Source organism: Lissotriton vulgaris, chromosome 9 (assembly GCF_964263255.1).
Source record: "Lissotriton vulgaris chromosome 9, aLisVul1.2, whole genome shotgun sequence".
NCBI classification, from domain to species: domain Eukaryota; kingdom Metazoa; phylum Chordata; class Amphibia; order Caudata; family Salamandridae; genus Lissotriton; species Lissotriton vulgaris.
This window is the reverse complement of record NC_141697.1, coordinates 1,190,488,602-1,190,504,528: the sequence shown is the minus strand read 5'-3', so window position 1 is coordinate 1,190,504,528 and position 15,927 is coordinate 1,190,488,602. Positions and strand designations below refer to the sequence as shown.

Genomic DNA, 15,927 nt, shown 5'->3' with positions numbered 1-15,927 from the left:
GTACCTGATCAGGCGCCAGGACGCCCCTTCGCTGGGGCAGCTGTGCGCCAAATAAAAGTTATTAACATAACATTCATCCAAGGTGTTAATAAAAAATGGTTTGTTTGCTTGTAAAATTGGCCCAATGTTACATATTTGCTTTGAAATATTTTGTTTACCTCTGGGCTGGTTTAGGGTAATGGAAGTTCCCACATGTTACTTGTACACTTAATCTCCCATAGTGAAGACATTGTGGTGGCATAGGAGACAAGCACTGGCGTTGCCAATAGGTCTCGCAGTAAGAAAGTTGGAGCTATTGGTTTTGTAAATGACAAAGCCCTTTATGTTTTTAAAATGAAAACAAAAATAAAAGGCATTGTTATTTGCAATTGTAATAGCTCCAACTTTCCTACTGCGCGACCTATTGGCAACGGAGAGAACAACACGAGTGGTGGGTGAAAACCACAAGGGAGACGCACGCACGGAGACAAAGTTAAATAATGCGTCACCAACACGACACACGAAAGAAAGAGAAAAGGAACAACGGAACAGTGGGATAGGAAACATTACCTATGAAAAAGGGAGACACAAAGGAAAATAAAGGAATGTAACGAAAAAGAAGCAAAAATATACGTGAGAAAAGAATAGAAAGGAAAAAAATAAAGACAAGTACGGGAAATGCAAGGGGGGGGTGGGTTGGGTTCACAAGAGAGAGAACAACACGAGTGGTGGGGGAAAACCACGAGGGAGATGCACGCACGGAGACAAAGTGAAAAACAACACGTACCTGATAATGCAGAGCGGCCGGGAAACTGAAAGTACGGCCGGCCTGTGGCCGGCCATGAATAATTAGGGGAGGAGAAGCCCTTTGATGTGCTGTGCGGCCGTGAATGGGCGTGCTCGTTTGGTCACGTGATTCACGTGAACTTAAACAAAACCGCACGAAAGAAACCCTTCTATGGGCCTAACAAAAAATAACTTGCATTGTGTGCCTTACTCCTGTAAGGAGTAAGCCATAAGTACTACAAGAGTACGTGATTTACAAAGCCTTATAAAACTGGAAATCTGAATGCGTGAGGGGTAAACATTAGAGCATGCTGGAGCAAGAGAAGTAAGGTCTCCAAAGCCACCAAACTGAGAGTGATGTTGCGGTTACTATGTTTAACATGGTGAGATGGTCACCTGAAGGAAAGGATGCTGCGCTACTCCTTAGCGCCCCTACTGGCCTCATGAGGCGTATTACTGGGTCCAGTACCGGAGGTCACGTATGTCGAAGGGCAAAGAACACAGACAGTCCAGAGAGGGGCGGTCAGTGCGGTGCATGGCTCAAGCGGGGTGTCATATAAGGCGCTCAATAATGAATAGGATACACTGCAGAAGAGAAAAGTGTTGGCATGTCTAACTAAGTGCATACTACAGGAGGGGTGAAAGCCACAAGCAATGTTATAAAACCCCATTGGCAGCCAGGGTAGTAATGAATGGAGCAGCCTCTCACCAGACAGGGTGGGGGGAGGTTGCATCTGAAAGGCCTACAGACCTGCACGAGAATTAAGTAAAGAAGTAAGAGTGGTCCTTGGAGATCACTGGCCTGATTCACAAACATTCTGCCATAAGAGTGATCTAATTACTGCTGCCGTATTCCTGAATTCCAGGAGTACACTGGGAGTGCTGTCCATTCAAATATTGTGCGTTTCCATGTCCCGTGCATAGCCTTTCCATAATGAAACATCCCCTTGCATTTTGGAGCATTCTTCTGTAGTGGAACTGAAACAGATAGCCACATTGTGGGATGTGTCACTATATGAACAAGGAATTGGCAACTTATGCCCTACTGAAAAAGGTGCAGCTTCTTTGGTCCACAAAGCCATGGCAATGACGAATACAACAAAGATGTCTGTCCACCAAAGACCAGTCACAATGCTCTGGCTCACTCATTGCCATAACTGGTGCTGTCACCGAGGGAGAAGTGCTCAAGCTGCTGTACGAGGAAGGATTGGCTTTAGTTCCTTCAACAAACGCCGTTTCCGAAGACATAATACCAAATTATGAAAAGCCTTTGTCATAGTTTGTGTGCAGCAAGCATTTGCAATTAGTGATCGACTTGTACTGTCGGAAATACTTTTTTGGCCATTACCTGCTGTAATTTGGAGAGTGGAAGCACCTTCTGTCTGTGGCCCGTCGCATTTTCCGAGCATGTGGTAAGAGACCCCCCACCCCCAACCCTTTTCATAACTAAGGAATATTTGACAATGAACGTCCTTGTTCTGCTGTCATTTTTTACTACAAAACACAGATTGGAAGTGTTATACTTTGAGGAGCCAAGTGCTGCAAAGTACATTTGTTTTAGTCTAGTTCAAGATCAGTTGGAGGGTGCTACATTACAAGCGATTACAAAATCCAAAGTTAAAACTGAATGCAGGATTTATTTCACGAAAGGATGTTGAAATAAGGGGGAGAGGGTGGGTGGGGTATCTTGAACAGGCGCACAATGACGCTTGTAGTATCCTATCCCTAGAGGGAGATCGGACGATTGTTATGTCAATTAGTTTAAAACCGTTGTTTGATAGGCAGGTGTCAAGGAGCGGAGTTCGGCGTTGGCCTATTAAGCTGCTTAAGCGACATAAGAATGTCTTTACCACTGTCGATGGTCCGATCTTTACCGTTCGCCTTTTTGTTGAAGCCCTGTCCAGGTGTAAAACTGAGCAATAAACCTCACCTTAACCTGCTTGACTTGGATAGGTGCAAACAAATGTGCATAAGTGTACCTCTCAGACCAAAATCCGGTCGTCAGTGGGGACGCGGAGGTGGAAAAATGCAGACATTCCACACCTCACTAATCTCCTTATGACATCAGCCCCAGAAAGATCATGTGATCCTGAAACCATGTCCACTAATTTTCAAGATTGGATCCTGAAGGCAGCTAATCAAGTTGCACCTGAAAAATTTTATCGTCCAAATAGAGCCACTCCATCTGCCCAGTGGTATACAGAGGAGCTGCGACTCCAACGTCAGTATTGCAGAAACTTAGAAAGGCGCTGGAGAAAGCATTATAGCCCCCCCGCTAAGCAAGTCTATAAAACTGCACTGGCAATATATAAGAAAGCTCTCATTACGCAAAAGAATATTTTTTTCACTGGCCAAATTGAGCAAGCACAGAACTCAGCCAGAATGCTTTTTCAAGTGGTGAGCTCTCTTTCTAATCCTCCAACTGGACCCACAACTGAGAATTCGCAGGAATTCTGTAGCTCACTGGCTACATTCTTCACCTCTAAGGTGATGGATATCTACTCCACATTCTCCAAAGAACCAGTGGGAGGATCCATGGACCTATCCATCCATCCAGCGCCCACTCACCCTCTCTTCGCTCAGTTTCGGTCAGTCACTGAAGATCAGGTCTGCATGCTTGTTGCCAAGATCAAATCTGGATCTCCGCTTGATCCATGTCCTCCCCTCATAATGAACCAACTACATAACACCATCACCCAGCCGCTCACCGATATCTGTAACTCCATCTTCAAAACTGGTGTCTACCCTGAGATTTGGAAGAAGGCTATTGTCAAACCTCTGCTCAAGAAGCCTTCCCTAGACCCCACCGTTACGGCCAACTATAGGCCTATTGCTTGCCTTCCCTTCCCGGCTAAAATCGTAGAGGCCATTATGAACCAACAGTTGTCAGAGTTTATTGAGCAAAATGGACTCTTGGATGACACTCAGTTCGGGTTCCGGAAAGGACACGGAACCGAGACAGCGCTGATAAAGGCCTCCGATGAAATCAGACATATTATGGACTCGGGAGGAGCGGCAGTGCTTATCTTGTTGGACCTATCGGCGGCCTTCGACACGGTCGACCATGTCATCTTGGTCGACCGTGTCGCAGCCCTCGGGATTAACCATCTGGCAAAAGAACTCATAGTTTCTTTCTTAGCTGACCGTAAGCAGGCAGTCAAACTGGGTAATCATTACTCACCGACGTCTGAACTGCCTTGCGGGGTCCCTCAAGGATCCTCGTTAAGTCCGACGCTTTTCAACATTTATGTCGCGGACTTGGCGAGGGTCATCAAATCTTATGGGATGCGTTTAACCACCTACGCAGATGACACCCAGCTTGTGCTGGCGGTGCATAAGAACGGCCCAGTGGTAGCAGCTAAGCTTCAGGAGGGGTTACTGGACATACAATCATGGATGCACAGGAACTGTTTGAAGCTTAATGCGGAGAAAACGGAGGTGATGACCTTTGGTAATATCTCTCCAGAGTGGTCCCCGACATGGTGGCCCAGTCAGATGGGCCCTCCTCCGGTTCCAGCCGCCAAGGTCAGGAATTTAGGAGTGATTTTTGATAGCAAGTTATCCTTTGGATATCATGTTAACAAGGTGGTCTCTGCGGCGTTCTTCATGCTGAAAAAAATAAAAAAACTTCTGCCGTATTTACCAGCATCAGCAGGAAAAACACTGATTACTACCTTAGTGTTTTCCAAGCTTGATTATGGAAATGCTCTCTTTTTCAACACGCATAAATGCATCCTGAACAAACTTCAATCTGTCCAAAATATGGCAGCACGGATACTGCTCAACATACCCAGACGCCACTCCACTTCGGCAGCCATACGTCAGCTCCACTGGCTAAGAGTGGAGAGCAGGATCAAATTCAAAGCTTTGTGCATTGCCTATAAGGCCATCCATCAGACTGGACCGAAGTTCCTAAAGGAGGCATTTCAGGTGTACACTCCTAAAAAGAACCTACGATCAGCAGCAAGCTATCAACTGTCTGTACCCCGCACAAGAACGGCAACATGGGGCGACAGACGATTTTTGGTAGCAACTCCAATATTGTGGAACTCACTCCCCTTAGACATTAAAACTGCGCCAACCCTGATTAGCTTCCGCAAGGCTCTGAAGACTTGGCTCTTCAATCAATAATATTATTAATATTAACCATCTGGCAAAAAGAGCTTATAGCTCTTTCTTATATCGTGTCCTGACCACTGTATCTTGGAGTATCTCACTGCGCCTAGACACCTCAGGGTAGTAGTGCGCATTAAAAATTCCATAAATAAATAAAAATAAATAAATAAATAAATACCATGTGCGGCGTGTACATTACCCCAGGCTCGTCTCTCTGTTCTAAGGGGTGGCAGCTGCTCCAGCACTGGCTGGTGGGGTTGAAGGCACACTCATTTGATAGTAGGGACCAAAGAACTTTATTTATTCAGGGCAAGGCCTACAGCAATGAAGTTTTCATTTCATCAGATCCAATATGATGAAAGACCAGGAGTGTTAGCTCACATTTTACAAACCCTTCCAAATTCCTCAGGTACGAAATGACACTGCCTTTCCGTAAGAGTGTCCCAAGTGGTCAGTGGACAATACTCTGGACCATCTTTCGGACGCGTGTGTGAGCTCTTTATCTCTACTTACTACTACTGGTCACGCACTTGAGCCATTTCAGCTGGTCAGCGTTTGCAGCTGGTCAGCGTTTGCAGGAACGGCATTGTAGAGTTCTGTTTTCACGGTCGTCTGTGCTACTAGGATTCATAATCCCACGAGTACGAGGGGGTCCACTTTCAATGAGATACACTGAAGGGTTGCATGTATGCGGTATGCGATGAGTACCAGTCAGTCTCACATCCAAATGTTAACAGCCACAAGAACACATCAGACAGTGTCAACAATCACCACCCATAACCTGGATACATCAGCACATTCCTTCATTTCTTCCCATGGTTGAAATTAGTAGGTTCAATACATTTCACACGTGATCTACGGTCTTTCCCTCAAAAAGGTAGCAAACCGCTGCACGGCTGAGGCTTAGCATCACTGCAAGCTTCTATGAGGCCAAGTACAGCTGCATGCTTTCGTTCGGAGGCAAAGGTTGGCGCTCTAGAATTCTTTTCTTCAAAATGAAAACACAAAGCGGCTATTTTCATTTCATTTCATTTTCATTCATTTGTTAAAAAAATAACAATTGCGTTCTTGTGAAAAGCAGGGTTTCTCTCAACAGCGACTAGTCTTCCAAAACCAAAGTTTTGGAACAGAGCGTAACCTTTGATAAAGAAACAATAAATCTGGCTGGATGCTTGGATGATGCACAGAAAGACTACGAGAAACAGAAATAAAGCCAAGCTGAGCCAGGGGAGTGGGGGGCGGAGATGAGACAGAGACAAGAACAGGGGGAGAAGATAAAGAATCATAAAACAAGCCATAGGGCCAGGGGTAAGGAGACAGGCAGGATACGTGGATAACAAGATAGTGTGTGTGGGGGTAGGGCTGAAGCGAGAGACACTCGGAGAGAGAAAGACCGGCAAAGACAGAGACGGACCAAGAGGGGAGGGAAGAGGTAGACACAGAGAGATTGTAGATAGAATCAAAGACAGCTAGAGATTAGAGAAGGTTAGAACGAAAAAGCACGCACGGAGACAAAGTGAAAAACAACACGTATCTGATAATGCCGGGAAACTGAAAGTACGGCCGGCCTGCGGCCGGCCATGAATAATTAGGGGAGGAGAAGCCCTTTGTTGTGCTGTGCGGCCGGGAATGCGCGTGCTTGTTTGGTCACGTGATTCACGTGAACTCAAACAAAACCGCAGGAATGAAACCCTTGGTTTCACGAGCATTTTGACCACTTGAATTCTCGCTCCGCTCAATGCGCTTGCGCGCATTGATAGGTCGCGAGACCTAAACAACCTGAATATAATTACACAAAACTTTGAACAAATGTATTGGCCATACATTAGGCATATTTATATTGATTTATGTAAATTTATCTAGCAGTTTATGAAAATATTTTTAAAAAATTATAGCTGTGAGTCAGGTGTACTGATTATTGTTTGCAAAAAAACTGGACATAATTTGGGACCAGTAAATAATTTTACTAACTGACCTTTGTTCTAAAAGGTTGCTTCATACAATTCCTATGCACAGTGGGTCCTAATCAAACCTGCCTCTTCCTTTTTTTCTGATTCTATCTTTGTACATTGGATTGAGGACTCGTGTTTGTAATTTACATGGAGTAGCAATGACACTAGATTAGTTGTGTTCCGAAGGATAATTTAACTGGTGTTTGGCTACATGAGTTTCCAGTTCAGGAGTAACAAGGCAGGTCAAGCCAAACTATTGTTGGCGCTTAAAAGACAGAGACAAAGGTCTGTGGTTTGATTTCTAGATTTAAATTTTGAATAAATACCTTTTTCCCAGATGAGGAAACTGAAGATCTTTTTCTTGTGGACTTCACTCAGAAGATAATCGATAAGAGGAAAGAGGTCCAAGCTCTGAATCAGAAGGCACCAAGTAATGCAGAATCAGAATGTGATGAGAGAGAAGAAAGACTACACGAATCAGAGATACCTCCTCCGGAGCACCCTGATGAAGAATGGTTGGTGATCTACTTCATATACTCTTTGACTGTACAGATGTGGCTTAATAACCTTTTAGGCTTTTCTGAATGTAATCTCTTACAGTCTAGAAACTCTAGTGTGCCCAACAAACATAAATTATCCACTTCTGGTCCATGAAGCTTCTTGTAAGTTGCAGAAGCACTAACATTCTGTGAATCATTTATCATATTTTTGGCTTATCGACACTGGTTGGAAGGATGTTCGCATGATCCAAACCCCCCACCTCCCCCTACACAGTCTTCTGCTTTGAAAACCCATTTACCAGAAGACATTGGACTTTAAAGTGGCTTCGGTCATTTTTGGCAGAAAGGTCCTTCCAAGTGCATGTTCCGCCTTTCCAGTCACAGGAGTTTGCCTTGCGCCAGGGTGTACCGCAGGGATCAGTGCCAAGTCCTCTATTGTTCAACATCTACGTCCAGCCTCTGGCTGCGTTTGCGAGGGATAGGGGCCTGGCACTGGTATCTTACGCGGATGACACCCAGCTGGTGATCGCTTTCTCCCAAAAAAAGTCACAAATCTGGTGAAGTTCAAGGAGGATCTGGCCGCTATAGCGGACTGGATGGCAGCTAACTGCCTGCAGTTGAACGCAAGTCCGAAATCCTGCTGTTCGGAAGAGATCGAGGGATGTGGTCCGAGAGTTACTGGCCGGACCAGCTGATCCCTGCTCCGGCGCCTAAGGAGACAGTGAAAAATCTCGGTATTTGGTTCGGCAGCGAACTAACTTTCGATGCCCAATCCAAAGCTGTGGCTGGAACGTGCTTTGGCGCTTTGAGGGGCTTGAAACCACTACTGGGCTTTTTTCCCCGGAAAGTCCGCCAACTCATCCTACAGGCGACCATTCTGTTGAGATTATACTACGGGAACTGCCTATATCTAGGCGCAAACAAAGCCTGCGTTAAGCGCCTGCAGAGGGCACAGAACGCTGCCGCTCGCATGTTGATGGCTCTCCCCTATACCTGTTCAGTTTCCCCTGTCTTGAAGAGGCTCCACTGGCTGCCAATAGCAAAGCGTATCCAATTTAAGACGCTTCGCTTAGCGCATAAGATCTTATCACCACAGGCTCCGGCTGATTTTGAGAGGATTGTTGCAGTCCTACGCTCCCCGTCGTCCATTAAGGTCTGCCACCGCAGCACTGGTATGCACCCCGCGTGTCCGGAGACCCAGAGCGGGTGGTCGTTCCTTTTTTTTTTTAAATGATATTTATTGAGATGTTAAGGTGCAATTGAGGTACAAAAAAGAAAGAGACAATATCAGAATAAATACATCAGCATCAATCAAACATTAATAAGAAGGCACCAGTCTAATAGATTTCATACCAGAATAGATAGGGCAAGATAAAAGCATCAGTTGATAGCATTAATAAAAAGACACAAGGCTCACAAAATTAAAATGCATGCCAGCACAACTCAGGCAGGATAAAAGGAACAGTTTTTCTTATTACAAAATTTCTCCTTAAAAGTTCAACGCCTAAATTCCCTCCATCTTCTGAGGGGAGCCAAGATGTTTCTTCCCATTTCCTGCAATTTCTTTCCCTTAAATTCATATAAACACGCCTCTGTATTATGCATTCCTAATAACCTTGTGAGCCACATCTGGAAAGTGGGCGCGGTGTTATCCTTCCAACCAGAAGAAATAAGTATGCGTAACACTGCCACTGAGATGAAAACCAGGGCTTCGGCATGCCCCACAGCCTTCAGTTTCCCATCAGTACCTAGTAAAACCATTGTAGGGGATAGATCGATGTTTTGATCTAGCAGCCTCTCCAAAAACACCTGTATTTCCCTAAGAATTGGAGCCAAATTAGGGCAGTGATAACACATATATGGAGTAAATCTGCGGGACCCATATTACATCTGGTGCATCTGACGTCTTCCCGTACACCGAAGCAAATAATTTTGCGGGGGTGTAGTATAAATTATACAGAGTCTTGTAATGCTGGGCCTTCAGATTTGAGGATCGGAAGATTTTCCTACTCATGAGTAAGGCAAGATCTAGGTCAACATCTGGGTCCCCTAACTTCTGGGACAAAATACCTTGTTGTAAATAATTATACCCTATTCTTATTTTCCTGCCCCCTTTTCTCAGATATTAGACCATTGGGTTTGCCGCAGGGAGAGAGATCCTTGGCCTATTTGCCCGCAATGTCTGGACAATTTGACTATATAACAGCCACTGGCTAGATGGAATACCAAATTTCTGCTGCAATATGTCAAAGCCAAGGATATCATCAGCTACCATAATGTCCCCCAAGCACTTTACCCCCCGCTCATTCCAAAGTCGACTGTCCCTGTTCTGGCCTAGATGGGGAAAGATGTTGGAGTTCCAAAGATCGATATTGCCATTTATTTTTGGAATATTCAAAAATTTCCTGACTGCCTTCCATGTCCCCCACACCCCTTCCAGAATCTTGTATCTAGCTTTCTTTATAATACCTGCGGTCCACTTCACACCTTAGTAACCCAATAGCCTTCCTTCCCAATAGGAGCTCAAAGATGGAGGGGGGTGCCTGATTATCCGGATGGCTTTCTAGTGCTACAGGATCTAATTGAAACAGTATATTCATTTGTACCGATACAACCTAAGGTTCGGCATAGCCAAGCCTCCCCTCTGGCAAGGACATACGAGTAATCAATCGTCTGGTTTTGCCATACTGCCAGATGAACCGCAAAAATACTGATTCTATTTTTCTGATCACCCTTTCTTCTAACAGCAGTGGAATGGCCCGAAATAATACATAACCTTTGGAAACATGGTCATTTTTAAAACATTCACCCTCCCGATCAGTGATAGATGTAACACATCGATTCTTTTCAGCTCGGTTTCAATAGAATCTATCAAGGGTAAATAGTTATCTTTAACTATCACATCCACATTGGCATTAACCCTTACCCCCAGATACACGGCTGAATCTACAAACCTTTGATCTGTCTTAATGATATTATTCGTGCAGATTATCTGAGTTTTTTCCTCGTTCAAGCGATACCCAGACCGCCCCCCAAAATCCTTGGACAGTTGACACAACTCTATCATAGATTGATGAGGATCCGTGGTTATTATTGCCAAGTCGTCTGTGTATGCTTACAATTTAGTGGAGTGACCATTAAGCATCACTGGGGTAATCTGTTCAGAGGCTAAAATTTTCTGGATGAGCGGGTCAATGTATAAAGAAAACAAAATTGGAGAGCACGGGCATCCTTGGCGAGTGCCCCTTCTAATTAATATTTCGTCAGATCGCTGGCCCATGACCATAACCCTCGCCACTGGGTCCCTATACGTCGCCTTAATGGCTCTTATGCTTTTATTCCCAAAACCCCTGCCAGCTAGGATACCCCACAGAAACTCCCGGACCACTCGGTCAAACGCTTTCTCCGCCTCGAGGAGGACCATGGCCATCCCTCCCCCCGTGGCAGCATGGGCATCAAATAGTGCGATGGCCCGTCTGGTATGATCCGTTGTGCCCCTGCCTGGCACAAACCCATGCTGCCATGGAGAGACGAGGCGGCCAATGATCCCCCCCAATCTTTTCGCCCAGACTTAGAGTATAATTTGGTGTCCGCGTTGATAAGCGAGATTGGTCGACATGACCCTGGGTTATCTTTGGGTTTGCCCTTTTTATGAAATATAACAATATTAGTCTCTTTCCAAGAGTCTGGGTTTACGCCTGTATAGACTATACCATTAAATAAATAAAGAAGGATTGGAGCGATCTCTTTTTCTAGGCATTTGTAGACTTCCAGGGGAATCCCGTCTGGGCCTGCGGCCTTACCAGCTGCTAACTCCCGCAAAGCCTTCCTTACTTCAGTCAGGGGCAGGTCTCTATCCAATAGATCCCTGCTATGCTTGTCTAACACAGGACCAACATCGTCGCATTCCGGTCTCTGATCATGCAACCTATCTTCCTCATCATACATTTTTTGATAAAAGGTCTTAAAAACTCTTAATATATCCTTAGGCACCGTATAATCGATACCATCCTCTTGTATACTGGAAATTGTGTTTTTAGTCCTCTTCTGCCTGATCCGGAGTGCAGATGCCCTCCCCGCCTGCTCACCCGTTTCATAACGCTTTGCCATGGAAGACTGGTATTCTCTGGCCTCTTTCTGAGTGACTATTCCCTGGAGATCCGCTTTAATAGTGGCATTTCTATTTAGGCTCGCCTGACCATCTGCCCCCTGCACAATATCCTTAATATGCAGTTCTTCTGCCGCCGAGCGGGTGGTCGTTCCTTCCGCTGTCTGGCCGTGCAACTTTGGAACTCTCTCCCCGGGTCAATTAGAATAATCCAAAACCATCTTGCGTTCCGGAAAGCCATTAAGACCTGGCTTTTCCCGGCTTAAGGCTGTTTGTTGCGGTTAATGTCCAGGAGTTGTTGGTGCGCTGGGACGCCCCGTTGCTGGGGCAGCCATGCGCGGTATAAATCTAACAAATAAATAAATAAATAAATAAAAGACCAATCATGGGGTGGGCGGTCTTTACCTCAATGTGAATCCAGACAAGCATCTGGGAACTCGTCAGCAAGAAAGAACAGCCCATGCCGCACTGTACTAACCCTCTAAACCTTACAGTCCAATATAAGAACAGTATAACCTTCCTCACGGGTTTATATTTTAGGAATTCTCTTAAATGTTATCAAGTTTAAATCTCTTATGTTTTCCATTAACTGCTCTGAGTTGCAAACAAATATTATGTGGGATAGAAAGCTACTTTTTTACCGTTTATTGTAGTGCGTTCGTTGTGAGCAGTGCCTAATTAGAAACTCAACACAAACCATCCTGCTGTGATCACAGTTTAATCTTCAATTGGCACTTCTTATTCTGTTTGACTTTATTGAGGTACTGCTTGGTGTAAATAGTAAAGTATGTGGTCTGTCAGCTCTGCCGTACAGAGGGACACCCGATTGATACAATAGTGCCTAGGCTTGTATATAAAACTGTCATAATCTTGCATTTGAGTTCTGGACTTCTTTCTGTATTGCTAGTCCGTATGCATTACGTGCAGACACAGAAAATAGTGTAATTGAACAGCACAGGTTTATAAACTCGGAAGAAATGCCTCGTCTCTTTAATAGGCAAATCCTAGGTTAGTACCTTGCAACACAACTGTTTACACTAAGGGCCTAATTACGCCAAAGGTCTCTGCCGCCTGCCCGCCAGATCACTACTTTTCAGTGGTCTGGTGGGCGGCGTGGTGGTTCCCCCTGTGGTGCCCTTTAAAAGGCAGCACTGTGCCTTTTAACGGGGCATCGCAATGGGAACGCCTCAAAAAGTTCCTGCACAGCATGGACTTGAAAGTCCATGCGTACAGGAACCTATGTGCGTGCACACAGGGGGGCACATGTGATACTCCCTGTGTGCATCCACATATGTTTGAGGCACAGGGGTGCCCTGCAGGGCCCCCTTTCTTTCCTCTCCACTAGGCTTTTCATGGCGGATTACTGCCATGAACAGCCTGGCTTAGAGGAAACTCGTAATATGCTTGGCAGGGCCATGATGGTCCCGCCAAGCATATTGCGGCCTCTGACTGCTGCTCCTATGCCAGTGAACGGCAGTTCCCTGGCGGATCCGGTGGTCCTAGTGTGGTCTGACTGCCCGAGTCGTAATCGGGCGGTCGGACCTCCGGGGCGGCGGTGGCTGGATCTGCCGCACCACCACAAGTCTGGCGGTCCTAGGACCGCCAGACTCGTAATCTGATCTTAGGGTGTTACATTCAGCCTCCAATAATGACTACAGATCTACCTTCTGAGTATTTACAAGGATAGGTTATTTTTAGGTCTCGCTGATTGAACGCCCATGCGTTCTCAGTGAGACTTAAGTATGGGCTCTGAAAAATGCACCCAGAGGCAGATTGCCAACAGTGCATGTGTGCCAGGCGCGTGCACATCGTACACCATCGGCATCAGACTTCAAAGGAAGCCGCTCCCCCGCCCCCGCCACGCAGTGCCGCTCCCTGCCCCCACCACGCAATGCCGAGAACTTGTTTTACCGGAAGCATTGCGTCACATCTTTAAAATACGCTCAGTTCCTCCTTCTCTACACTGCTATACCAACATCCGCAAGACAGGCTCTACCTTAATTAAAGAAATCATATCACATACTTAATAATGGTAGCCGAGCGTTGCGTTGCGCACGGCTCAATCAACTTTGTTTTTTCAATCATTCACATATCTTACGCTTCCTCCATTGTTTCCCCTCCCTCACCCATCTACGCCCTTCATGTGGCTTTGTGTTTTTTTTCTCGGAGCATCGCGGTATACCTTTTACACTGCTCCGTACCTTTTCCTCCCCGTCCGCCCCGCCCCCTCCACTGCACGAACACCCGCAAGGTGGGCACTGCGCTGTCTTAACTAAAGGCATCTGGTCTCGGAGTTGCATACGAGACGCCTCTGCTAAGACAACGCTGGCTTGCTGTAGACGAGTGGAATAGGAAACAGGCAAACATTTCGATTATAGGTTGAGTCAAGTTAAAGAGCATCTCATACAAACAAATTAACCACTGATTTCAGCTGCTAATGTTGAGCTGACGCCAAACCTCTAGCCTCGTTCCCAAGGTCGGCAGCTCTGGCCATTGCACCACATTTTCGCCCACTTTCTATTTTGTTTTAGGTGGTGCTGTCAGGAGAAATGGCCTTGTGCAAGCTGCCTTCTGACAAGAGTCCCGGCACTTATTTTCTTAACAAAATAACCTGTAAAAGCCCTTTCCTTCTCAAACCGAAAGTAGGGCCAAAAGATCTGAGCTGTGAGTACCAATAGTTCGACCTTCCTTGGCTCCCCTTTTAAACCTCCCTCACTGTTCTCTAATCTCCAGTGCCAGCTTATGTGCCTATAAAAATGTATTTTGCTGATTAGGTGTTGTGGCATCCCCAAGGCTAACAAAACCTCTCTGTGCCCTCCTTCCCCACCTTTAGAGCCAGAAATTGCAAAGCGCTTCAGGTCTGAACACTTTCAGTGTTCAAACCGGGAGATGCTCACTTCGTTCTATGGATGGAAAAGCTGTTCATTTTTGCCCAACTTGCTTTATATACCACTAGCAATTCCACTGGAGCTGCTCCTTGATTTTTGTTATTTAATAGTTCTGCTAAGTAGAGTTGCATATCTCCCATTCGTTGTATAGCTCATCTACTGCCCCGTAACTTCAGGTTACACGGTAGTTTGTCAACCTACTTCATTCACCGGCTGTCCGCGTTGTGAATGAGAGCATTTTGTTCGATCACATGCGCACAGGAGCATGAGAAGGAGTACACTTCAGTGTATGTGCTGTTGTGTTGGGCTCTGGAATGCTCCTTTATTTGATATATTTATCACACTGTTTTTCCATATTGCAGGTTTTCAAATTAAGCAAACAAAAACGACCTCACAATTGCTAAGGACAGACCTATTGGTTTTTACACATGATGGTGGTAGTTTAAAAAAATATGATTAAACAGCGTTCTCCTGACAGAATTGTAATTTTTAGGTGTTTGGATCCCTGTGCGTCCAGGTCTTTACAAGGCTTGCACAGAAGCAGGTCCCACCAGATTTGCCCCTTCAGTTTTTCTTGAACTTGCTTAAAAACTAAATTACAAAAGAACTGCCAGTTTCCTTGTGTTCTTTCATCATATTTGCAGGGCCATGTCCTCATGCTCAGGTGACTGGGCACATGTCATGATTTTGCCAGCCCTTCTGTCTAGTCTAGTGTAATGCCAACTTCTGGATTTAACAGCTGAAATATAGACTATATGTAACCCCATATAGGCTAATAAAATAGTTTAATAAGGCTTAATTTCACCTCAGATGGCCATCACTCTTGATGGACCACTGGAATTATGCAATTTTTCAGCCTCAATGTTTATGGATTTTCAGTATTTGCCACATAATCCATCATAACCCATGCGTAATCTGCAGATTTGAACAATGTTTCTAGCTCCAACAGATCAAAAGTTACTAAAACGCAGCAACACGTGTTGTGGGGTACTAAAAGGCCCTTCTTAAAGGTTGATTGTTAATCTTTGTTTTGTAGATTGAAGTGTTTTGGTGTCGGGCTGGTACTAATGGAATAAAACCTTTCTCCAGATAGTGTTAACGTGTAAAAATGACATTATGAGGTCATACAATCGCCAGATGTGCTGCATTATGTCACATATTTTGTCTTATCTTTACATAATTTGGTAATCCCTGCCACATAATTTGGTCCTCCCCTGCCTCATAATTCCAGCGGGTATCCTCTAAATCGCCACCTGGTCTCAAGTATACCTGTCTAAACTTTAGGAACCTAGCCAAATTACATTTATTTTGATGTTCTCTTATGTGCACACACTGTTCAAGACAGTTTTAGGCTAGTTAATTTGAGCCTCTATTGTAGTATGGACGGGTTTACCGATGTTATAGTTGGAAGGTGATGAAAGTAGCTTAAACCGGGCTCATCCCAAGCTAAGAAATACAGAAGCTGGTGTGAGGCTCTGGGTAGCAAAGTATAAGAAAATCTACAAGCTTACCAAAAATACTTTCAGTCTCTTTAATTTCAGAGCTGCTAACTGTGTTGTAAATTGTCATTTATGTTTTTCTGGGTGCTGCGCCCAGAA

The 15,927-nt window shown here is 45.1% G+C and overlaps 1 protein-coding gene across 1 annotated transcript in view; it reads left to right on the top strand.

The window, feature by feature from the left end:
* The window catches only part of CCDC174 (coiled-coil domain containing 174), an 82,899-nt gene that overhangs the window by 18,737 nt on the left and 48,235 nt on the right, over window positions 1–15,927 (top strand). Inside the window, exon 5 of the mRNA XM_086939255.1 lies at window positions 7,171–7,348. Within this exon, the coding sequence (XP_086795381.1) occupies window positions 7,171–7,348 (178 nt within the window). The remainder of the gene's footprint in view (window positions 1–7,170; window positions 7,349–15,927) is intronic.